This window comes from Temnothorax longispinosus, chromosome 2 (assembly GCF_030848805.1).
Source record: "Temnothorax longispinosus isolate EJ_2023e chromosome 2, Tlon_JGU_v1, whole genome shotgun sequence".
Classification (NCBI taxonomy): domain Eukaryota; kingdom Metazoa; phylum Arthropoda; class Insecta; order Hymenoptera; family Formicidae; genus Temnothorax; species Temnothorax longispinosus.
In genome coordinates this window covers 18,195,141-18,221,852 of record NC_092359.1, presented here as the reverse complement: position 1 = coordinate 18,221,852, position 26,712 = coordinate 18,195,141, and the positions used below count along the sequence as shown (strand labels likewise).

General features: G+C 40.4%; 1 protein-coding gene across 1 annotated transcript in view; it reads left to right on the top strand.

Annotated features, from left to right (window-relative positions):
* LOC139808555 (uncharacterized) overlaps window positions 1-26,712 on the top strand; it is a 70,219-nt gene that overhangs the window by 31,265 nt on the left and 12,242 nt on the right. The window contains exon 2 of the mRNA XM_071770664.1: window positions 5,810-5,937. Within this exon, the coding sequence (XP_071626765.1) occupies window positions 5,810-5,937 (128 nt within the window). The remainder of the gene's footprint in view (window positions 1-5,809; window positions 5,938-26,712) is intronic.

The following is a 26,712-nucleotide window of genomic DNA, read 5'->3' as shown; positions in this document are numbered from 1 at the left end:
TAGAAAAAGATAATTAAAAGTTTAATCTTTTTTTTCTCATTATTTTAAATAATTGTTTACTTTATTCCGACTTTTTGTTTCTAATACACAATGTCTTTTCATTTGATAAACAATGTATTTTTATTTTTAAACAATAAAAAAATAAGTTCCAGATCAAATTGTGTCGATCAAACAAAGTGTTGAGTTTGCCCCGGCGGGGTGTCGAGTTCGCCCCGTCATTTTTCAATTCGAAAATTTGTCTTCGCGTCACTTTTCCTTTCCTGGCGGCAAAACAAGCGACGTACAGCAAAACTTCCTGAATCAATTTTGTACCTGAAGAAACACTCTTTAAATATATATCATTGAATTTGCCTAAAAATTTTAATTAAATATTAAAATTGTCTTTGAAAAAATAGTGTCGGCTTAGCCCCGGTCTCCCCTAATCGTTACTACGTTTCGACCTTCGGTTTTGGTGCTTTTTGAAAGTAAATCTGTAAACTATAAATTCAATAAGTAATTAAATAGTATATAAATTGCAACTCATCTTGACAAATATGATATTTTATCAGTCGAATTAATTCTGCAATTCGCGATATTGTGTTCAAATTGCGATTTATGATATGCTTTGGATTTATACATATTTTATGAATCAGTTAAATAATATAATTATTATAGGCAGAATGTGTGTTGATCGATAACGGAAATTGGATGCTACAAATCCCCGATCGATCGGTCGAAAGAGGAAATTCCATCGTGTCGAGATGCAAGCGGGATGCCTAAAGCATCACACCACACCGACGACGTCTGAGACGGGCTTTTGCTCTCGGTAGGGAAATTCCAAGAGTCGGGAGTACTTAGATGCCTCGCTCGGAGCCCAACAGTTTCGGAATTCTTTGGACTTCCTTACGGTGCGCGGTGGGATACGAAGCCGCGGGCACAACTAACTCGGCAGACGTAGTTGTAATGAAGAAATAACGGCAGTTCGTCTTCATTAAAGCCCACGGGCCGTCGCTCGTTCACTTTCGAATGAAAATTTCGGTAATAATTGTCATTTCTCGTTCCCTCATAATACCGTCGACTTTAAATGCCATTAATTATATAAATGCCTACTTACAGCGACTTTTCATTAAAGAATCCGAGTCTCGAGAGACACTTGTAAAATCACATCTCGAGGATTATTTCTCGAGTTGACGAGCGCTCGCTATCCCGCCTCTCTGCATTTCCGTCGAGACTGGCCTCTATGTTATAACGGGCGCGAATATTTCCGCGGAAGACGTTCCGTCCCGAAACTTACTTCTGAAATTACTTTCATTCTTCGGTCGGGATAATAACCCGGTTTCATTCCGCGCGTTAATACACCGGCGACTTTTGTGGCCGGAGAGAGGCTAACTTTTCTCTCAAACGTACTTTTACGTGATGGCATCGTTCGATGCAAGTTGCCTCTGCCACAAAGCCGATTGCGGCATCGAGCCGATCGACATTTCCGTTCGGATACCTTTGCGACGACGAAATCTTTCCGCTCGCGTAACAACGTTACTCTCCACTAGTTTCGATTCTTCGCGAATAGCGAATTTCCTTTCTCGTAAAAGATCCGCAAGTTTTCTTCTTTGAAGTTGTCATCTGAACGGCATGATCCACGAAAGTATGTCGCATTTTTATTGTACCAGAATGTAACATGGAAAATAATTTCGGTTCGTTTACTCTACAGAAGTCGCGCCACGAGTAAAATTATTTAACTAACTGGAATCATTTTTTCCCGTACATATAATAAAAATGATCAAAATTTTCCTAATATTCAACATAAGAACTTAGTATTTAACTCTTACATGAAAAGAAGTTTTTATTTAACGTCAGTATAATTAATTAAAAGATTAATAATGCAGGAAGTTAGGAACATTTCATGGATGATTACGATAATTTTGAGAAGAAAACTATTAACTTCTACTTTCGGAACTGTGATGTGCTTATTTCATATCGGCATTGCAGGAGCAACGATTAACTCGCGTTCGTCGTTCTTCGCGAACGAAATCCTCACGGACTTCATCAGGGATTTTACTCTCGTCGGTTCGAGTTCTTCTTCGATGGTCGCTTGAGCTTACTCGGGGCGACGAAGTTTAAATTGTTTTCGAAACAATGGCTGCATTCCATTGACGGAGCGAATATTTGATGCAACCACTTACATAAGATAATTTATCTTGTAGTTTTAATCGCCATTATTTTCGAGTTAATCAATGTGATAGTTATAATTACAACAAAATATTATAATTAATGTATTTTAGTATTTCTCTAATATTTGATTTTACAAAATTAGCTATTACATTATAATTAATGTAGCTATAAATTTTGTAAAATCAAATATTAGAAATATTGAAATACATTTGATGTTCTTGATGTTTACAGAATATTTTTTCAGAGTACTTATGACCAAATCTTAGGAAATCAGGCGAATTTGCGATGAAACTATTGCACATTACACATTCCATAGCAAAGTAAAGCTGCATGTCGGTGCAGACTCCATTATGACTGATCGAAAGCAAATATTTGCGGGAGAATATCAAAGTTACAGAGCAGAGGGACATAGATGGTTTATCTTATCGCATCGTTGCACATCAACCATCTTTTAGTTTGCATAATAAAGCCGAATAAATTTGCGTATATTGCTTAAACATTCTATGGTTCATAATGATGGTTAATGATAAAGTAATGTCGTGATAATTGACACGTTGCATGAAAATTATGCTGCTATATGCCTGCGACAATGTCATAACTTTTGACTTGATTTAATTGAGAGACATACTGTCAGTATTATATAAAACGTGTCCTTCGTGTCCAAAAATGGTAAAATTAATTTTCATTTTGCTCCAATTATCCCTCTTTAATTGAGACATACTGCCAGTGTTATATAAAACGTGTCCTTCGTGTCCAAAAATGATAAAAAATTAACTTTCATTTTGTTTAATTAGCCTTCAGCCATTTTTTCTCCATTCTCTCTTTCTCTCAGTTAATTAGTTATTATATATGAAAAATATTGAAGAAAACCGCGAACTTTTAAGTACCGTTATATAAAGACAATTAATTCTTCGAGGTCTGTGAAATTGCATAGGACGACTGTTTTCAATCTCCAGAGTATCGAACGCGGTTTCGGCAACTGGCCGATCATATCGGTCACGTACCTCTCGCCTCTTCTCCCCCCCCCCCGTCGAAATAATGACAACAGGAAAAATACATCTCTCGGCACGTTGGCCGCGCTATCAATACTGCGCCGACTGCGCGCCGTATCCGGCGAGAATGCGGGTGCAGTTCTATCGCGCGTCGCGTCGCGCGCGCGCGCGCGATGCATCACCGAAAAAATGAGCGGCGAGATAAATCATGCGGATGGCGGGAGCGAGCGAAAAGATACAGGGCGGCACGTCCGTCTCGGTGAAATTTACTACCAATATTTTTCTTCCTCCGCCCCCGAAAACGGGGTCGAATTTACGTGTCGCGTCTCCGTCGTGCCGCCGAAACGCGCGCCCCGCGGCCCGGCCGCGAGAGGAAACGCCGGGGCGCGGATATGTCTCTCTGTACCACACACGCCCGCGCGCGTGTCCGCAATATTGAGCGAAACAACCCCCCGAGTCCTCGCCCGCGAAGCGGATTCCGTTTCAGGATCCTATCTATTTCCGTACCGCGAGAGGAGAGATCCGCCAATCTCACAGAAGCGAAACTCCACCGGAACTGGTTTATTTAGGTTTATATCACCGCTGTAATTTCGACTCTGTTTAACGTTGACCGTGCAATTTAGGTCCGCGATGAGGAGGACTGAGCGTGTATTTCCTCGTGAAGTTATTATTCCAGTTGCTCTATAGTACTGTTGAATTGTATTACGTAGGCATTATTAATTGCTGAATTATATGTCTTGAACGTCCATTGTCTATTGATATATGGAAGGAGAGTACTAGTAAAGCGATTTCTAGGAGATTATAAAGGGAAGCGGTTGGCATATAATCGAGTTAAGGATTTGCTAGATTGGTGTATCGAATTCCAAACGGTCGACTCGTAGAAAATTGGAAAAGTTGCCTCCTTTATTGAGTCGATTCCGGCGTAAGGATGCTCAGTCAAGATACGGCAAAAAATATTTTATTGCGGATAGGAAAACACTGCAGGGCAAAGAGGTTCTTGACAAGCGGGCGCTTGGGCGATTTAGACTTTCGCGTGTAATATCATCGTCGCGGATCGATTTGCTCCTTGATATCGGTTTATTTTTGCGGCCTAACTTATGCAATCTGATTTTAAAATTCACACGCTCCAGAGGTCCGTATATTGTATATTTTACATCGCCGCACGAGACGTGGACCAATAAAAGAAATAAGGTCGCGAGAAAGGAACGCAATTTTCTTTTTACGTTTGTGCGACTTCCTGTTTACAGGTCGGGACGTTTGATATAAAATCTCGTTATTCTTAAAGGTACACGGTTCTGCGATAAGATACAGCACAGATAAGATTTATCCGAGTTATATATCTCTTTACCTGACTGTCTCGACGTTTTCCCGTCTATCTTGCAGTTCCAATTTAATGCAGCATGAGGTATAAATGTGTGCAAACGGACGATCTTAATACTTTGTCGAAAGGACCGAGTCGACATCGCGGCGGGCGGTGTTGTGAAACATCGGCCTGGATGAACTCGCAAGTTCATAAAGTTCTAACGAGGTTCCACGGTGGTTCACCTCTCAAGGGGACCGTACACTTGCGAGTCCTTTCCTCTTTCACAGACTGCGTTAGGAACTGTTGAAGTTCGGTGAAGGACCCACCGTGAATTTGTGGCGGATACTTATAAAACGCTTTATTACCTTTCTTAATTATGCCCTCCTTGCCTTTCCGCCTTTTATAAAAACGCTCGACGCGAAACTGCCGCAAGTTTTATTTCGTCAACGGTGGAAGTAATTAAACAGGTCCGCCAAGTTCGCCGAGCGAGTTTATCGATTATTGAAAAATTCTCATTAGCATGCGACATTAAAGTTTTATACTCGTCAATCATTTTAAATAATAAATAAATGTATGTGTATATATAAATTTTTTGAAAATTGAATAAATTGGCAATTTATAAGAAATGCACTTGAATTCGGCGGACCGCATTTAATATGCGCTTTAAAGTCTCGCGTTGTTTCGTCTGTTCTTCATCTCTCCCTCCCTCTTTTTTCTCGTCGTGAGAAATGAGGGAGTTTAATCTGGGAGCGGCGAGTCTCCCGCTACCTCTTGGTAGCGCCTCATCTGGAATCGACGGTGGCGCTTAGCGCCGCCTCATAAATCCCCGATTTTACGGACGCGCATTATACTCGCCGGCGAAAAAGAGTTCGATCGGTCCGGCGCGAAAAAGCACGGTAAAACTTTCCCTCGCGCGTCGCTCGCATTATGAAACTCGACCAAGTTCGCAAAACGAGCCCGTAGCGCTATTACTCGCGCTTCGGGGATGGAATATGCGGCGCTGGGCAGAACGCCCGAGTTTTCGCGTTTACGAGGCGCGATTAAGCGTTTTATGAGTTCTATCAATTTTCGGATTCTATAGCACGCTCGCGCGCGCGAGCGCACGCGAGGATTAAGAATCGAATCGTGAGTGTCGCGTCGAGGAACCAATTGCGGATCCGTTGCGTTTTTAGCCGTCGCGAAATTATTTTCGCCCGGATACGGGCGGCGAATATGAAGAGTCCGGGAAAATGGATTTTCGTGCTTCGCGCGATTTGTATTGTAGATTGCTCGTCGCTCAGCTCTCTATTTCGGATTATTCTTGCTGCAGCGGCGCGCCTCCCGTGCGGTTTCGCTTGACGATTAAAACGTTATATGTATGTCGCAGGTGTCGCGCATGGTATTAGATGTTACAAATGTGGACAGTACAACGACGGAGTTGGCAGCATTACACCGTGCATTAATCACACCGCACACATGCTGATGGAGTGCCCACACGAGGACAAATGGTGTATCGTAAGTACAACATACATATTAATTTTCATTTCGTTTACCGAACGAAACGACGCGAAATATTTCATATGGATGTGATTACGATCACCGACGCGATCTTACGGAACGCTGCCAGGAAAATAAAAATTATATTCTACGGTACGTTCTACGGTTCAAAATTGCAACGTTGTCGAAACACCCGCGCAGCTGGAAGCGGAAGAGCTCGCTGAATTCGAGTGTTCCGTGAAAAGATAAATATTTCTTTCGCGAAAATAGGCGTTGATGCGGCGCCAACGATCACTTGACACTCTTCCAGGATCGCCTATAACGACGTTATTTACCTCTCGGCGAGCTCGCCGATGTCGGATTTATGAGATGAGTCCGCGCAAATTGGCTCGAGAGTCTTCTGCAAGCTTGCACGTCCGTTCGCCAGAAAACCTTTCAGTTTCTCCTCGTCTACCGCGAAGAAGTTCGGTATATATATACCGCACGATATCGTCGTGCTACTAAAAGAATTTCTTAAATTTAGAAGAGTAATTCGCGTTCCCCGTGGTACTTGAAGCTAAATTTATAAATATTTACTGTTAAATATTTATTAAGGGTGAAATTTAAACCAATATACCTTGATTTAAATAATATTTTGTTATTGTTAACTAACATGAGTGTCGAAATTTATTATTTTAACACAAAACAATATTATTTCAACTCCATTGGTTTAGTTAAACTAACATTGTTTTAATTGAATAAACGACATATCGAGTAAGAGTAGTGGCGACCTATAGATATGGTTAAAACTGACTCAAATTGAGTACAATTTGACACTACGAATTTAACAGTGTTCGAAGAGTCGTATCGCTTAGATGATAAATTATTTATTATAAAATATTGGAATATTAATTGGTAATATTCAAATATTTTAAATATTTAATTACTGAATTTAGCGCTATATACTTGTTTACTCGAACGCATATATCCGCAATGGATTTGTTTTATATCTCTACTAGTTTAAAGCGATACAGTTTTAATTCATTAATGCGAATCTAGGTGAAATATGCGTAATGTACGTAACTGATTCGTGTGTACCCATTTCTCCATTAACTATATATTGCGAATGTTTGCGCTTTTCCTCTCGGTGCATTGAAATAATTTATGGAATAGCCCAAGCTCTGTATTACCGAGAACTTACCTGTCTCCTGTGATGCATGGTCGAGTTCTGCTCTCCCCTCGACGAGAGGTAAACCTCATTATTAAATCTTTCGATCCTTCCCACTCATCGCGCAACAAAGAGAACGATGAACGGCTCCAGATGGAAATGAAGCCGGAACCTGTGCTCGATATATATAATTTCGCGTTGTAATTTGCTCAGAGAAACCGCAGCTTTTCTTCTTACAATTAGTTAGAGTTCTCGCCCGTCCTTATTATCCTGAATATTTTATTATATTGTTTTCGGAGTAAATGCAGGCGAGGAGAGGAAAACATCTGCGTCACATTGAAAAGTAAAACCGGCTAAACCAAAAACGAGGAATAAACCGGAGGGATTTATTGGAACAAGAACGATCAATATTACTTCGCGATTCGAATAAGGGGATCAATGGCCTATGTAACGTACGTTTAGAACGCAAATGAGATTTCTGCGCATAATAAAATCTCCTGAAATCTCTTGGAATTTACTTCGAATGTTCTACGGAGTCGGCAAGCGAGGTGGAGTTGAGGTCGATGATAGTCTGTCTGTGTCTGCGACAATGGGAAACGATTGGAAACTCTCCGACTCGTCTCGGGGTGAAACGGCACGGAAGCCATTTTCTCGCGGCTCTATGAATCGCGAAGTTTACATCCGCCGTCTTAATAAAACGGTACGATCTAATCAGCATAACGGCAGAAGGTTCTCTCGTTGCTTTGTCAAGCTAAGTGAGGCGGTGTTCATCCGCAATGAATTTCCTCGCTCTTATTCCCCGGCTTTTCTCCATTATCTTCGCTTTTCTTTTCAGGATACATCCCTTTCTATCTTCTTACTTATTTCGTTTTCGTGTCGCGAACATGAAAGCTCGCACACTGAATCCAGATGGAGTATTAACACGGAGTTCAAAGAAATCGATCAGTAACGATTCGAGTCATCCTTCACGATCCCGTTTCAATAGAATGAAAATGGGGTGGTCATTTGTCAGCTAATAAGGAATTTAAGAAGGCATGACTATACCTTGCGTTAAGAAATCATGCATATCTGGGATTTTTTTTTTAAATTGTCAACTTTATTCAGATAAATGTTTTCTTATTTTTAAAAATATTTTTTATAAAAATAATAAAAATTTTTTGATAAAAAAATAATGAAAAATATTCGGCTCCATACAACAGTCATCGCAAAATAAAAGTGTTTACGGAAAATTGACAACATATCTTTTATATTCTTCATTATTTTTTGATAAAAAAATTCTTACTATTTCTATGTATTTTTTTTAAATAAGAAAACATTCATAAAATAAATATAGAATAAAATTTACAATTTTTTCCACACAAATAATCTCAGAATCGCATGTTTTCCTAACGCTTCCAGGCTTTCCCCGTTAATGTTTATTCGCAAAATATATTAATTACTTTGGCTATTTATTATTCTACAAATAAATATTTATATGAATTTCTTTGGAACACCAATACCCTTTGTATATTGTGTGTATATGCGCAATCAAGGAAATCATTCCCGATGTCTAATTGATTTTAATCTCCTTTCTTTCAACCTCGTTACTGCATAAGCTTTCGCTCTTCGCGAAAGGACGATGAAGCAAAGAAGAGTGTAAAAAAAAAGATCCGCAACGTCGTTCATGATTCATGACTGCAAATAGCGGCACGTTGATCGTCGTTCAATGGTCAACGTTTCACCGATTATTTTTCGGCGGTACTGGATTCGAGAGCTTCGCACAGGTGGGGAGCCGATCATTTGTAACTGAATGCTCTCCGTGCACGCGATAGCGGCCGTCGGCCTCCGAAGTCTCCTCGATTTCGAGGTAGCCGACAATCTGCGGCGGCCAAGCGGAGTTCGATGCCTCCGGGCCGCCCGCGCCGAGGTGCATTCATTGCAGGCACTGCATTATTTACGCACGTGCTCCTGTCGCTTCCCCTTAGTGCACCGCCGCCGGGCATTCCGATTTGGTTTTCAAATTAGTGCCAATTGCATATGTCGCGTCGTATTAATTAACATTTAGCTGCGTTATCGGCTGTGACAGACCTACATCTGTACATCACTCTGGTGAAAGCATATCTTCTCTCTCTCTCTCTCTCTCTCTCTCTCTCTCTCTCTCTCTCTCACTCTTTCTCTCTTTCGCCCATTTTTTTTTTCTCAAAAACCGATGGTATCTGTAACGATTTGATGGACGAAACTTTTGGCACGTTTTAATGTTTTGAATTCAATTCAATTATTTGATCCATCACGTCGGTAAAAACCGATCGCCATCACCCAGCGACCCATTAACGTGCAATGGACGTGTAATTATCTCGAATCGAATTAAAACAGGTACACGAGTACACGGGATAAAATCTGAAATTCGTGCGAAAGCGAAGCAACAGAATGATTCTCACATAACAGCTTTCCTGCTGATCGTTTAATAAAGTAAACAACGGTTGCTCTGAAACTCCAGCGTAAATTTGGTTTATACAACGTATAATAATGGTTGTCTAAAAACCGAGGTATTTAAAATAAACTTGTAATTATTTATAAAACAATTGGTAACAAGAGTTACGGGATCATTTTAATGACCTATCATAATTTTCAGTGTCAAATATTCTTGTTGAAAGTTTTAATAATATTTGAGATCGTGATATTTCTTGTTAAGCTGACTTTCTTGTTAGTGAAAACTGTCTTGTTACTTCGAAGAAAAATTGTTGGAGGATTTTTAAAAAATTCTATTTGCGCAGTCTTATAATGAAAAAGCTGCGTTAGTTATTAACTCTTGGTAACTCTCCCGAGTTTACCTATACTAATGCAATTTTTGTCGTAAAAATAATCTTCTTTTAAATAACGGAGGACATTTGCGTTTGCACAGCCATCGTTACTTATTAACGCCGGATACACTTCTCAGATTTCAGAGTCACGTACTATTATGAGACTATTTATATTATATGAGAAGCCTTGGTACGGAATATCTAAGTGTTATGTTCGTTTTTATGAACAGTTTTATATCGCGGCCGTTTCTATAATAAATATGTCAAAATGGATATATCTCGATAAAATTATTTCTGTACCGTCAAGCTTGCTCGGTAACATAATCGCCGCCCTGTTCATATTTCGATTAAAAATACACGCGTTCCGTATTTGTCTCGTTTGGTTAGCAAAACAATCTAAAGTTGCCAGCAGTTTTCATGTTATATCTTCACGATCGTCGCGAGATTGTTTCTTTCTGCCGAAGAGTCGGCAACAATATTTCCATTTTCTTCAGATTTTTCTGTTTCAAAGACACTCACGCCCCAGAGCGCTGTCGAAAGTACCGCGCGGATAAATTTGTGGATTTCTCCGAAACCGCGAGGAGGAATACGGGAATTTTCACTGAGCCCAGGTTGGCTTTGCCACCGAAATCGGATCGCTGCTCTCTTTATCTGCCGTTCGACGGCACACTTTTTTCACCTCGCACACGATCCGGCGTGTTCGTCTCGCATCTGCATAGAGATTGGATGGCGGCGGTACATATATTTCGGTTTGAGAGTGCGAAAGCTTAATATTCGTCCATCGCGAATCTGCGAGAATCGTGCGGAATCGAATGAAACGAGGTTGACGGGAAAGCTTGCGCGATTTTTCATTTTTCGACGATATAAAAGCATCATCTTTATTGTCCTCGACTAGAAACGACGAGGAAAGACTATAAAGATTTCAGGGCGAATTTATGATCGACCGATCTTTCGCCGACTTAAAAGTCACGGTCGTTCACGAATCTTCTTTATCACGGGGAGTGCGATCGTTTTCATAATTGCCGCTATTTCCGCGCGATACGAGAGGCGAGTTAAATGCCAGACGTTATATTTCTTCCTGATGTATGCGAATTTTTATCAATGCTGAAAATTTACGACCGAAAAACTCTATTTATTATTTAGTTTTTTAAAATTGCTTTAGCAGAGATGCTGTACTCCGCAAAAATCTTCGGATTTTTCTATCAGCCATGCACGTACGTGCCGAATCAGTAATCTTGTATCTTTATAGTATTCAATTAAGGTGCCGAATAATGCCATTGCCGAAATGTTATCTTGGATCTAAACGATCGCCGGGATTTCCGCAATTTCCGTTCGAGAATAATTTCGATTCTTCGCGAAGAGAGACCCCGCTACTCTTGAATAAGCAACCCCTTTCGGGATACCCTCGAACATTCAAAGCTTTATCACTGATTTCTGATTAGCTCTTATTTGTGGATTTCGCCGGGTGGTTTGCGTGTCGAGTTTTCTCATTAAAGAGAATTAAAGAGAAAGAAAGGTGGACCTTATATTTCTTTGTGCGCAACTTTCTTCAAAACCCGCGGGATTTTAATCAACGTTGAGTTGGGACTTTTACGGCTTTGACAATGAATCATTGGATTTTTCACTTTAACGTTCTATGCGTCGCTGCGAAAGCATATTAGCCTCGTTAACAAAATTAGCCATTGATTCTGCTTTAATCGACTTCAAAGTAAACTAAATAATCAGCTATCACAATCTAAATTTTCAACAGCGTCGAATTGAACGATTAGGAACAAACGGAATTTAGAAGTATTTCTAATATTTCCGAGTCACAACGTCGCTGTCCAATCTCGTCGGGAAGTTAAGCGGAAATGCCTTTCCAAATCATCTACATTCCCTTACTACGTAAAATCCCGACAAAGGTCAGAATGATAAATCGGTGAACGTTCGAAATGTGGCACGCACAGCTGACGTGCACGGTCAGGAGTTCCGCGGTCAGGAGATCGGGCGCGGGCCGGTTTTTTTCGGGCCGCGATCGCCCCGCCGGAAAATGGGGTACGTTTTTCTCCCCCCACATCGTCGTTTCTCCCCGTGATTCATCATCTCGGCATGGCCGTTCCTTACGGGTCTCCTCGACTCGATGGCCTCACGAGCGCCGCTGATTTTCGCGCGCTAATATCGACGTATCGCCCGCGGCGACTTTTACAAACTCGGGACTCGATGAATCGAAATGCTTTCGGATATTATGAATAAATTGCTCGAGATAAAGATAAACGATGGAATCACGCGGAGTCTTAACGGATTATTCTTTAAGCGCGAGTCGCTTTCGCGGAATTTAATTTCGACGTCACGGCAATAGATAGATGGAAACGTGACTCTTGCACTGTTAATGCTAAATTGCCGCTTTTATGCCTTGTACTCCTCTCGCGTTTTTTTGCTCGCTTCATTAAACGCGATTCACTCGAACGCTATGGCTCGCTGCCCACAATTTTGTGCACCGGCGAGTCTCCGAGTAATATAATCGACACGTGAAGTAAGCTTTGAGAAGCAAATTGGGAATAATTACAACGTATTACACACGAACGTAATTACATCCTGCTTTACATCAAATATGACTAAAAGCTCCACAGTTCTCTCTCCCTCTTTCGAAAGAGGAGATAAAACCTAGAGTGTTGGTTATTATTATTACACACAATTAAATTATATTAAAGTATTTTTGCGTTTAATGCAAAATTGCAGTCGTAGCTATTATCAATTTTATTATTACAAATAACGTAATGAGAGGAGCGTCCAATTTAGCTAACATTTCTGACGCAAAGGGTTGAAACTTTACTGCGATAATTGAGCGACGACCACCGCAGCGCTTGCCGCATCGGATTTTCATAACGCGCCTCTGCGCTGGCTGGTTTTTATCGCGAAAAAAGAGTTAAAAAAAAAAGAAGGAAACAATTCGGCCTGCCATTTTCGAGCCAATAAATCGTTGCGCGGAAGTATGTAACAGTTTGCGCGCTTAAACTGCATCGAACGTGACTGAGCGCGCGCGGCGAGATGACAGGCAGAATTGCATACCCATACGCATACGTGCATCTATAATTCAACCTCTGCCGATTTAATTGCGATCCACGCCCGGCGCAATCGATTTCAATTCTTTATCCGCTGCGATGATATCCCTGATACGTTGCCTTGAAGAGAAGAAAAAGCGAGACCATAAATCATCCCATAAAAAGAGAGAAAAAAAAACGCGATTCGAAAGTGCGAGCAACTTGTTTGCATAAAATTTCTATGCAACGCATTTCTATGCACTTTTGCATTCCTATAGCCGGGGCCGTGTGTGCGTTCCTGTGGCCGGCTATCGTGGATGGATCACGCGAACGAACGAACGAAAATATTATTACAAGTCATAAATCCAATCTATCCATTTTTAACGGGTAAAAGAGAATTGATTCGGAAGTCCTGCCCGGCGTGTCGAATCTCGAACAGGCGTGGCGTTCTTCTTCTACAAATACGGAAGAAACTCGTTTGCACGATATTTTTCACCCTCGTATACCGTTACTCGCAGCGGAGCCTTCGATTTTTACCTACCTACCCTCTATCGCGCTTCCGACTTTATTTTTCCTCCGCCGACATTACCGGCGCGCACTTTGTTCGATTTTCTCCACGGTTGTTCGTATAGCGCTCCGTTTTTTCGTCCGGCTCGTTTGCACCGCGAAAACGGGCGGTGCTTCTTCTACGTCGTCGCTAGTCGAATACAGGCGAAGGAGGAAGAACCGTGGAACCGGCGTGGAACCCCCATCGATCCCCCTCGACTCGTGATATATCGTCCCCTCGTCGGCGGCTCTCGAACGGCGGTGGCGCGGGCGGCACGATCGGAATTTATGATTTTCGAAGCGGCCGAAATTGTCGTTTGCTCGGAAAAATCACTGTCGCGAGGGAACAGATAGCCCGGCACTTCTGCGCCCGTGTACGACACGTTATAGGGTATGAACGGGTATATAGGATATAGCGTCGTGTAGGGTGAAAACGATCGAATTCGTCCCGCCGTGCCGCATCGGGACGGGCAAAGCGCGTCCATTGCCCGAATCACAGCTGTTACCGATCATAGTGGCGTAAGTGCCATAGGTCAACGTTATATATAAGTGCCAACAGCTGTGCATATGCGTACAACATGGTGGTTTGTTTATATAGAGGCTTTTTCAGATTGCATATAAATCACGCGCCTGCAAAATTCCACGGTACGGTTTCCTTAACGTCGGAGAAATATATCGCGGATTATGAGATGTCACGCGCACCACATAGGAACTTATTTCGGTTCCATCAGAGAGCCAGCTTTATCAACGTCTGTTAACTTCAACCTTAGTTTAACTGATTCCCGGCCTGTTTTCGTAACTGAAGCTAAAATTAACCGACGGCTCGCGAAACCGGCATTTACAGATCCGCAACTTTTTTTCTCCGTAACTACAGGCAGTAACAAATAAAATTCCGCACCAGAATAAATAGAACTTCGACAGAGGCAATCCTTTCCGTTCGCATACGCGCCCAACGGCGCCATTAATCTGGCAACCTAGTAGATCCTTACGTCGCTGTCGGTGGTATTCCTCGCTAAATTGAATGCTTGTGTGCTCGCTCATTATTCAGTTTCTTAAGGAATTGCCGCGATAGAACAGCCGGGAGAAAGAAGCCGGGAAGCGCATAGCGGTACAAACATCGTAAACTTGGCGGTGAAATAAAATTTGCACACCCGGGTCGAAGGGTAGTTGCTATTCGCGAAAACTCGTCGGCGATGCAGAAGAGCCTTACACCTGGCGCGATAAATATCGCGTTTGCGTGTGAAAATGTATGTAATCCAAATATAAAAAGATGGCGGTTCATACGGCGAATGTGTGCGGCTAAGATGTAATGTACGGACTTAATGCTCGCTCCTGATTATTCTCGACCGACAATAAACGCAGTCCTCGCTGCATACGATGCCCGCGACCGTAGATATTAAGCTGTAAATCACACGCGCGACCCGCTTGTTCGGCCGGCTCGCGGCCGAAATGTAACGGCGGGCAACAACCGTGACAGAAATTGAAATGACACGCGGCTGCATAACAGCCGTGAAATATCGCGGGTTGGCGAACTCGCTGGTATTAGGTAAGGTGAGGGGGAAAGAAATCTTTTGCGTCCCTCCGTTTCGCGACATAAAATATGAGGGACGATACGTGAAACATAAATTATGCGCGTCGCACTTTGGCCAAGACCACAGATTGAAGTCGAGGTTGGTTTTAAATTTATAAAGTTTTCTAAGAAAAAGGGGTAAATTTTTTACATGTGTGTATGCGTGTGTATATGTTGCAATTCTCACAAAAAATTTTATAATTCTTCCTAGATAAACATATTCGAAAATGCTAATTTGTCGATCATTTATTAAAGTAGATAACAGATTCCGTGTCTCATAAATTTTTCTACGAAGGTCAAGAATGATTGAATATTAAAGTTGTATATTTCTTATAAAATAAAAATATTAAAAAATATCGATACGTTTCCGAGTATCAATATTTTACTTCCCTCAAGAGTATCGGTGGTATGAGATATATTTTTTGAAGGCAGAATCGATGCGCTTCTTCAGATACTGTGAGGATAAAAGTGCATTAGAATATCCTCGAATATTCGTTTTTCTATTTTCAATATCTTAACAGGAGGGGATGTGACTGATTCTCTCTAGAAACCAATTTCCGCGGCGAGACCTTGAAGTAAAAGTATAATAGAATACATTGAGCAGAAAAATATAGAATTGTTATTTTGAGATTCACAAAGTAATATCAAAAGGCAAGGAACATTTCTCTCCCTTTTTCTCTTTCTCTCTGTTCACTTTTAAGGTTTAATTTTTATGCTTTAAGCGAGGCATTTCATATTGCAATGGTAGCACTATGTTCTGTAAAATGGCTAATTTTTCAAAGATTTAAACCTGTTTTCTCTCTGCCTCTTTCTTTCGTCTTTTTCAATAGTTATTTATTCAATAGTTATTTATTATCTACACAAAAGCCATTTGTGTAGATTTTCATATTTTCCTAAATGAAATTTAGATATTATTTAATTATACGTAGATATATTAAAAGTTAAAGTCAATCTATTAAAAATATGCGATTTGCTACATATGATTAAGAATAGGTATACTCTATTTCACAATTACATCGTTATCCTTCGAAAAGAAAAGCTACGTCCACATCTATTCTGTACAACTCGTCGACATCCGACAATCCCACTCTTGGTTCCGCTTTTTCGCGGCTTTGCGCACCGTCGAATCCGTTTTCCTCGGACGCGATGCCGCTTTCTTGACTTCTGTTGCCGTTTCCTTCCTTCCGCGATGTTTCGCCTTTCACCCCCGACGACATCTTATACATAAAACATCCCCTTTATCCTGCGGCGGACATGCCGCCTACTTTTGCGCGTGCATAAAGATGCACGCATTCGCGTATCCATGCAATTCAAAATAATATCCGCGCACAATATCTACATGTAACACGCGCCGCGTGTCGCAAAGTGGACATTCTGAAAGGGTTGCCGACGCGCAGCTTATCGGCGATGCGCTTCGATGCATTTTAACCGCCGCGGAAACGATACGCTGCCGCGTCGCGGCGACGATGAGACTGCGAAGGCGTCGAGACACCTTCGACATTTTAATGCGGCCTGCCTCCTATCCCTCGACGAAAACAATTTCGCTCGTGGAACGTGACATCTTAAAGCGAGCAAATTATTTTATCAGCCTCCACCTGCTTTCAACTTTGCTAACTTGCTGTAACGAATTTTGAATAGATAAAGTAAAACGATAAAGTAAAACGCCGAAACGAGTTCTCTGAAATACGTACGCGTAATATGTATCATCAATTTTGTCATAGAGGATACGTAGGATTTATATTCCACTTTGTACAGCATTTTATTTCAGCATAATAGTATTTTTTTAATTATAATTCGATTTCCCGATCATGGTAGTGGAACGTCGATGTACCAGAAGACGCTGGTGAGAGATTAATCGATATCTTCCGCAAAGACATTCTTTCGGATGCGATCGACGAGCTGCATAGCTCGAGGGATAAAATCTTTATGCTGAAAGGGTTAATAAAAGCGCGATGGATACATATATAAAGTGATGAGCCAGGTGCGCACTTTATCAGACGCCAGTTCTGCGTCGTAAAACGAAAGGTTTACATACACGCGCGAATGCGTCCGTGTAGGTCGCTGAGTAATGTGTTTATCTGTTGTAAAAACAGACACGATAAATTCGAACAGAAAGAAAGAGAGAGACTTTCGAACTTACAAGCGACTGTCAGCTATCCCAATCAATGTCGCCGCGTCAAGAGCAAAACGTGTAGCCTGTGAGGCGAAATCCATTCGTCAATCACGATGATATTATGTGGCATTCTGTCATCGAAATAGTTGTATCATTTAAGATATTATTAAACGCCACAAACAAAATTGTATTTTTTGCCGAAAATAAAGAATCGAACATTTCGATCTGCTTTGAATCGCAAAATGCGACTGCAGATGTTTCCTTCATTTTGTGAGTAGAAGTATTCAAGGTATTGGATACGAAGGCACTTTTACTGGTACACATCTTGAGAAGAAAGCGCGTCGATTCTGTCTTCGAAAAGCATATGTCTTACGTCAGCCGATACTTTTGAGTGAAGTAAAATATTGATACTCGGAAATGCATCGACATTTCTCTGAATGCTCTTGTTTAGGAAAGAATAGGCGTGCAACTTTTTAAAATTCAATTATTATTCTTGTCTCGTGTTTATTGAAGAATTAATAGGGCACGTCGTCTCTGATATCTACTTTAAACGATCGCGACTTAAGCTATTAACGTTCTTGAATATATTTACCTAAGAACTATGTAATTTTTCGAAAATTGCAATGCATACATTAAATTTATCCCTATTTTGGAAAGTAATATACTCTATGAAATACAGTAAATATTCTCACATTTTAAAAACTGAACCCTTAGTACATTAAATTGATTTAGATGTTGTTATTAATTGTGATCGAAGTAATAACGGGACAAGTTTCACAGGATTATAGATATGCCTGTGAATATAAAAATTTTGAGATCCATCCTTCAATCATGGTGAAGATTACTTTCTTGCTTACTCAAGAGAGAACAATTTGTTGTCCCGGAAAAAGTCACGAGACAAACGTGTGACGGAATTAAACTTAGTGATCTCGCTTTTCTCGAAACTCTCGCAAACCGCGAGGTAAGCCACAAAATAAACTAAATTTGTTAGTGATCCTAATTAACGAAAGTAATTGAAATACCTAGATGTCAACAAGATAAATTAAATCTTCACGTTTTCTTTTGGTGTTACGCGCCAGGGAACCATCAATCTCCGATTTAACGTAAATTAATCCGAACGGTAACATTCCCCTGCCTCGACGTGCCCGATCGAGATGTCGCGGTGTATTCGATGGGATAGGCAAACGGAACGAATGTACTCGATTCGACTCACGCCCCTCGTCGTTTGATTGTAAATCCTCTGATCAAATATTTGATTAAAACGGTGTGTCCTATTTAACACTTCGCATCGGGAGCGTTGAGGGCGAGACTGCGTTATATAAAGCAACGGTGCTTCACGGTGGTGCCCCTGCTCCGTTTTGTTACAATCGATCGCTCATAATTGCTGCTATCGCAGCATTAAGCCTCGGTGTTATCGGGACGCAATCTGGCCTTAGGAGCTTATGTGCCTCAGCGGCAGTCTGAAGTTTTGAATATTTATAGCGGCATTACGATCGAGACAACTCGGCTCCCACGAACGTCCTCCATGGCTTTAATTATCTAGCTAATTGTAAGTCGATTCATTATGCGTCTGGCATTTTAGATATTAATTAAGTAACTGCGTGAGGTATCAGGGAGACGGAGGATTCCTTCCTGTTCGTTAGACGTTAAATAAAGACATTCACGATCTTTCGTGGGCGATGAGATATTCTATATACATATATTATTTCCGTGTATATTTTTACACTTACCGCATATGTACGTGTTAGATATCCATTATATAATTTTGTCTATTCTTGTATACATTCTTTATAATACTCATCACGCATGTCATACTTTTAAGGCGCAGTCACGAGGTAACAATAGGAATTATGCAATAATCGTTGTTTAGTCGACGGAAAAATTCTATTGTGCAATTACCAGCAAAACCGTCATGAGCATCATGGTTGGCGTGGTATCAAAGCATACTCAGAAATCCGCAGATGCATTATCGGATACTAGAGCCGGATGAAATATCAAGGAACGTGAGTCGGGGTATCTCGTAGTGATATTTCAAAAGATCTTTTCTGTGCATTATTCCTTTGCCGTCTGCAATGCGCCGAATATCGCGTTCTCTCTTCATCGAAAAACTCAGCCCGAGCCGTTAATACTATTTGCGTTCTAACAATTGCGATAACAGATGCGAAATAATAATTTACGAAATTGATCACGGTCTTTAATTATGACGAAAAACTCAGTTTACGGATAACGAAGGATCTATCGATCTGAGAGTGAAAAATGGAATAAATATATTGCCTGCAAAATATGGAGAAACATATAATTTAATATAATTAGAAATAGAGGAACATATTCAAATAAAATACGATATCTTGAAAGTACGAGGGGGAGAAAAATCAGACTTCGTATATTTCTTACTGTTAATTTATCAACCATGAAACAGTGCCGTTCATTAAGAAGAACCGAGAGAATTAAACGTTTTGTAGCTCTTTGAAAGCGGAGTCCCCCCAATGACTTGTTGTAATGAGTTTAAAGCACAGTGAAGTAAAATACGGCGCGGAGCGTGTTTCCGCGCTGACAAATGCTGCGATAGGTCACTGAATGCAGAAAGGATGTTAGAAGTCTTTTCAGAAAGAAAAACTTCGAAGAGAGAAGTCAAATGGAGCGGTGAGTGTTTGAAGGAAACCTGCAGCCGTCGAGAGGATCGTAGGTCAAAGATGTGTCTCGACTGAAACTTTACCTCCTATATCTTTTATCGCGTGACCTCGCGCGAGTCGGTTGGGAAAATTAATAGCTCGCTAGTTAAGTGTGCCATTATGCTAAATGTAGGGAAGGTTTCTTTTTATTCTGGAATGTGAAGGAAGTGATATATGAAGCGCGGGGAGTGATGCACTGTGATGCAGGCTTAAAACGCACTTAACTGAATCCGTTCGATAGTTTCAGTAAAGTTGGCGTTTTTTGATAATTGTTTGTTATCAACAAAAATGCATTTTGATCTTTTCAAAGATTTCGGTTAAATCGATATCATGAGACTGCGAAAAAGCATAAACTTCTTTTAGCATCGTATTTCTTCGTGTCTTGCCTGTCTTCCTTCTCCTCTTAAAAGAGAAATCTACGTTGCTAAACATCATAAGGGAATGTGGTTAATGTAGGGTGAGAAACGGATACGGCAGGAAATTAGCAGGGTTCACGACAATATTAATAGCTGTTTCAGACGGCACTTCTAGGGTATCGCTTTTACGCAAAAACCTGGTTTCCCGCTCCTGTTGTTTCATAAGAATAGGGGGTGGATGTCAGTCTATTATATTAGAGTAGAGAATAATGTGGGAGGCTGGTTATCAGCTTTATTCCGTTTTGATGAAAATTCCCTTCCCATCTCGTTTTTGCATACTAACGACAAGTTATTTTTCGGAAGATCGATCATTCTCGGTGAGGTCCTATATAACTTTAACTATAATTTAACTAACATCTCTTTTTTAGCCATTTACATACAATAATAATACATAAATATTATAATTATAATTTTCTGATCAAAACGAGAATTGATATCCCTTTTTAAATTTAGATTTAATAATTTAATAATTCTTTTTTAAATAAAATTATTAATGAATCATTCAAATTTTCATCATACAATTTCGCTAAAAATTATTTGCATGTAACAATTAAAATTTGCTATTAGTGATTAATTTGTCAGTGTTAGTATTACATAGTGCAAGAAATTAAAGGCAAAATCAATTAAACAGTAAAAATCAATATTATTTGTGCTATAAAAATTAATAATAAATGATAAATCAATGTGTCAAGCATAAAGACATGCATTTTTATCAGGATTTTACTTCTATTCTTAATTATTCATAATTATTTTTCCCACAGCCATCATCGAACGATACGTCGCACGTCGTCCTCATCTTTTATCTCGACAAGCAATTTTTTTATTCCACAAAGAAGAAATTTTATTTGTCACGGAACAGAATGGCATTCGTCTAGGTATTCAAGATGACTTCTGAATATTTAAATGCCTTTGTCTTTTGCCGACGGCAATTTTTTTTTCCTCCCATTCCTACGAGGCAACGAAATTATACGTCCATTAGCAACTGTCCGGATGTCCAATTTTAAACGGGATACAGACAAAAATGAAAATCGTTTGCCAACCAGTATTTCACGGCCCGTTTAACGGGAATCACGTCTACATTACGTAATTAATTGTACATCGCATTAGTAATTTCGTAAACGCCTGTCAGTTACCTTGTCCATTTTAAAACGCATGAAATTATATGATGAAATTGAACTTTCTGTCAGGACTCATTGATGAATTTATAGAAGCGAACCGTTCAGGCTTTCTGCAATTTCACAATCATGTAATAATATTTCGATATATATTGTTAAAAAATTATTATAAATTTACGCGTTGATAATAATGCGAAAAAAGTAAAGCTTCGGAAATGCGACTATATAAATATACAAAGTAATTATCTAAATATTTAAGTTCAATTTTATGGTAAGGCTAAAAAAAAAATTTTTTACAGAAAATTTCAATAACATTATTTACACATGCAGGAATGACCATAACATGTTCGACTTTATGTCAAAAGCGATTTATGTAGAAAGTTTGTCCGTGCAGTATGAGCGATCTGGTGATATTACATTTGATGCGGTCTTCAGAAAACTTTTCTCGGCCGACTTTATAGACTATATATCGAGCTTGAAAGACGCAGGCAATAACACGAATGATTTTTGTGCGATACAATTTGCAAATGACATTCTCCAATGGAGCACCGTTGGCGGGGAATTTACATGCGTCTATAAAGCTCGAGATCCCGGAGGAAATCGGCGACAAAGTGCCACCGTCAACTTCGCGGAAACGGAGAAATGCGAGTCCACTAAAAACTTGCGAAAAACTAAAGGAGACTTAACTGTTTCAGGCGAACAAATGCCATCGTGAAAATTCGCATTTTCGTGAATCGACGATGCAACAACTTTCGTCGTTCTTGTCAAGAACAGAACGCCAGTTACCTCGCACCGCGGAAAAAAGAGAAGCCGCGAAACGTGTCTATAACCCCACATTATTTCAACGAGGAACAGAAATATACGTACCAGTTTGCTATTCTTTCGAGAAGAACAATTCGATTTTATTAGTTCTGCTCGAATAAAGATTGTATTTCTATCGAATATCTTTAAAATAATAATTGTATTATCGTTTGCCCCTTTTATGCGCGTATTTATTAAGATTTGTTGTATTCGCATGCGGAAGTGATTTGGCGCAAACATACGTGCGTACGTATCGATATTACGAACGCAAATCCCCACAATAATGCTTCGCGAGCCACTTTAAAGTTGCTTATCTTATGGCGCCAGGCATATCGCGGGCCTCCTCTTTGTCGTATTGAATTTCCCGATGGCACTTTGCATGCATTAAGATACATGCGAACGCAATACGCGTCTCCTATAAGTCACTATAATTCGCCATGGATAGAGTGGATTCTGTGCGTATTTTTAAACAGCACGAAAATGTTCACATATAAAAGCATTAGCCACATTATATTCCATTATTGTGAATTTATGTAAATACATTGAGATAAAATATTAAATGTCGCGCACGTGCATGAGTCACGCTTTTCTTCGTGGATTTTGTTTTCCAATTCCCGGAAAAAAATATTACAATACTATTGAATAAATTTTTAGTTATCTTACAAAACAAATTTTAATTATAATAATTTTTATTATAATAATATAATAAACACAGTAATTTTTTTTTCAATACGTAATTCTCAAAGAGTCCCATTTTGTATGAAGTAAAAATATATAACTTGCACATCTAAAAGATAATCGTACGAAAAGAATCGATCCAAAACGAGTGTGGAGCGACGAAGCGAAGCGCAGTGGTATAGTGTCAGCCGGCAAAGCCGGCAGTAGAAGCGCCCGCGATTAAATCAGCTGCTAGTAGTTACGGACGCCAACGGTCCGACGTGATAGCCGTATCTCAACGTAATATCGTAAATTCATTAATATCGTTCTATTGCGCTATTGTCCGACTTGCCGTAATCAATAGTCATGTACAAAGAGATCGAACGAATGATTTTATCTGCAGGAAACTTTTCATCGACAATATTGCAAACGAATCGAGCAAATTTCGAAAAATGACACTTTTATGAAGCTGCAAATAAGCTACTTGGGTTTGGATATATAGGGCAAGCTTAAACAACTCTATTCTTGCAGTGGATCGTATTATCGACATGATAAACCTGGTTCCTGGTTAGCGTGTCAATTATAACCGCCTTTCTTCGCGTTAGAATCACAATTTCACAGTTCGGCGCGCCCCTTTTAAGGAAAATTGTTCGCGTCTTGTCGCCTGTAAAGAAAACACGGCGAGTAAGGCGGGGAAGCAAGAAAGATAAGGTGGTTAACGACTTGCCGCTATTAAGCAACGATATTATCTATATATAAACACAGCAAGCCCTCCAAGGGTCTGGCTGTTATTAGCTCTGAAGCACCGTCGGGCGTTGCAACACTTTATCATTATGTTTCCACGAGGGGACGATGCGTTAATGTATCACTTAATGTCACTGGAAGTACAAGCTCAACTTGGCGGCAACATTATCGTATACTCAACTCCGATATCGCGACGTCTTACGATGACTCGTAACGCGCAACATCATCGTTTGCTGCAATTGCTTCCGCTACTACAAAATTCGCGCGCTATAATCGCTCCCGAGAGAGAGCCGGACGCCGTACTTCTCGCGACGAGGTAACGCTCGAACTCACCAATGAGATCGATTCAAGTCGTAAAACCGGTTCCGTGTGTGTTACACGTACGTGTGATTTAGCGAACGAGGTTCGGGCGTACCGCGACGGCAAGGGAGGCACGGAAAAGTCAAAAAACGAGGCGCGATGACGAATCGCTGAACGCCGTCGTTTAGCCGGAGCATTCATCGTCGAGCACACTTCTCCGCTACTTTATGGCGTGTCACACGCGAAAACGAGATAAACTGTCCCGGCGGTAGCGACGCTCGTCGAGCCGCGTGCGTTTCCGACGCGGTCGCATTATCGTCCGTCGCGGTGAAAAGAAAAAAAAAAAACCAGGATGGCGCGGCGCGCAAAAAAGGATCGACCGGCTCGTGCCAGATTGATATCGCCGCCGTCGCGCGCGCGTTTTCACCATGCCCGTCCGGAACGGGTTCGATTGCCGTCTCGCTATACCCAGCTATACTCATCGGGTCGCCGATTGATTTTATTTACCCGCCTTTTTTTCGCCAGTTAGTTATTTCGCGTCGTTAACGCTGCGCGTGCCCATTCGCAAGTGATAGGTATCTCCGTTGATGGCTGATGGACGGTGCAGCTGATGGAGAATCTGGATAGAATACGATACACACATTTGCGATTTACGAGATATAAAAGTGTGATGCGCGACGCACCTCGATTTTTCGGTCTTTCAAAATTGATCGCGAGGCGAGCAGTCGCATTGAAATTTTATGAGAGAGACTGATAGCTTTTCAAGTTGTCCCTAATTTAACAAGATAAAATTCAACGGTTTAATATAAATTTTATAGAAACTATATTTAATCATAAAAAAAATAATGCCTGAGGAAAGATTCCAGGATTCGTCTATATACTTATATAGCTGCTTTCTCTCCCTCTCGCCTGCCTCTCTCTTTTTCTCCCTTTCTTTCTACAAGTTTACATTTTTATTATTAGAGGCACATTATGTGCTGCGCTTGCGGCGTCATGTCAGAGAAAATCGCGGAGCCTGCCGCGACAAGCTGTGTACGTCTTATCCATCTCTTTCTCCCTCTCAAGTCTTCTCTTCCGCGCTTCTTTGCACGTCAGATAAAACGCGCTTCTCTTCTTACTTGCAGAGCTCTTTTCCATCGGACCAACATCACTCGCTTACGGGTTTTTCTCCGAGTTTATTCAACGCTCTTTACGATCGCGTTTCCACTCCACAGTCGTGACGCTCTTTATGAAAACCAAAAACAACGAATGCTTCGTTTCGAGTACGCCCGTCGAGACACAAATGTTTCATTTTTTTTCCGTGAACGAATAGAAATATTTTCTATTCGCATCGTTACACAATTCCTTCGTGTTATTGGGAATCCGATATATTCGGAATGACAGAATTATGTCATTCAATTTGTCTCGATAATTGTACGCGAAATGTATTCTAATACCGTTATTAACGTACTGATCCATATAACTGACAAGTACAAGGGATTTGTTGAATGTGCTGCATTATATCGTGCAACATATGAAGCTTTCAGCACAACTAAACTGTTTAAGCATTGAGCATCACGAAAGTCCCGTCGTCTAGCTGTCTGCCAAGCTGTCTTAAACTCCTATTACGTCTTTCACGCTAGATAATTCTATTCTCGATTTCCGTTCCTCCCTTCCTCAATGATTATCCAACTTGAGACACGGTGTTTCATTAGTTTCCGATCGTTGTTCGCTATTTCGAAAATCGGCGCTCTTAATCGTTAGCTATCCTTTGGAAGTAGACCATATCGTATGGAATTATGTGAAATTGCTAATATAATTTTAAATGAGTAATTATACACGTTTAAAAGGAAAATATTTTTATCAGCCTACGATGTCTGCAATTAAAAAATGCATATCTCTGTGAGTCTCGAGATCTCCTTTAGTGTGGAAGTGAAAGCAAATTGAATTCCATGCATCGTTATTTTGCTTTTATCACTTTTTTTTATCACGCACACGTGGAATGCATGCATTCACGCAGAATCGGATCGTTTACACGGTAATTTTGAATCGTTACAGCTACCGTAACTCGGCGTTTATGTCGCGTCGTTGTGATGGCGACGTACTAATAACAACGGCGATGATAAACCACCTTTATCGCTTTGGCATGCCCGCGAAAGGAAGTGCTCCGTTTTGTGGCTGGGCGGTATCATCATTCTCCCGAAATGTCATAACGCGCGTAACTAAATATAATTTATTATTTAAGAGTTACGCCACGTAATCCTCGACGCTAACTCGGGTAAAAGAACGCAATATCCGCGGCAATATAACGTAACAATATGTTGCATCGTTATGGCCGCCGTGTCGTCAGGCGAACGATGATTTTCTAACAAATAGTTCAGAAAGTAGGTCGAGTCTCGCGTTACGGATGCGTCTGTTTGCTCTGATGCCGATTAACAAGCCTCGAAACATAAATGTCGTTGCAAATTTCATCAAGGAAGAGAATTTGATATAGGATTACGGAAGATGAATCTAATTGCCAACGCGCCCAAAGCGAATAATGCGCGTTTTGTGAAAATTAATCTTTGAAATATAAAATTAATCTTGCTACCTGTATAATGGGAAACATTTTGTACCCAAAATTTACAACAGTTTATACGCGTATAAATATACAAATATACAATATATTATATATAGATTTATAGGTATATAAAGGCTTATAGGTCGAAGGATTAAATATTTCGTTGTATAAATCGGATTTGTTATTCCGGGCATTGTGTGTACATTGCCCGAAAATAATGAATAATTAAATCTATAACTTCGCGTTTATTGATACGCATATATCTGCGTATTAAAAAAGCAAACGGACCAACGCGCGAGGTCAATTAAAGTATATATTATATATATAAACACCTGTGAAAAAATAATATAAATTTAATTATGTCGCAAAAAAA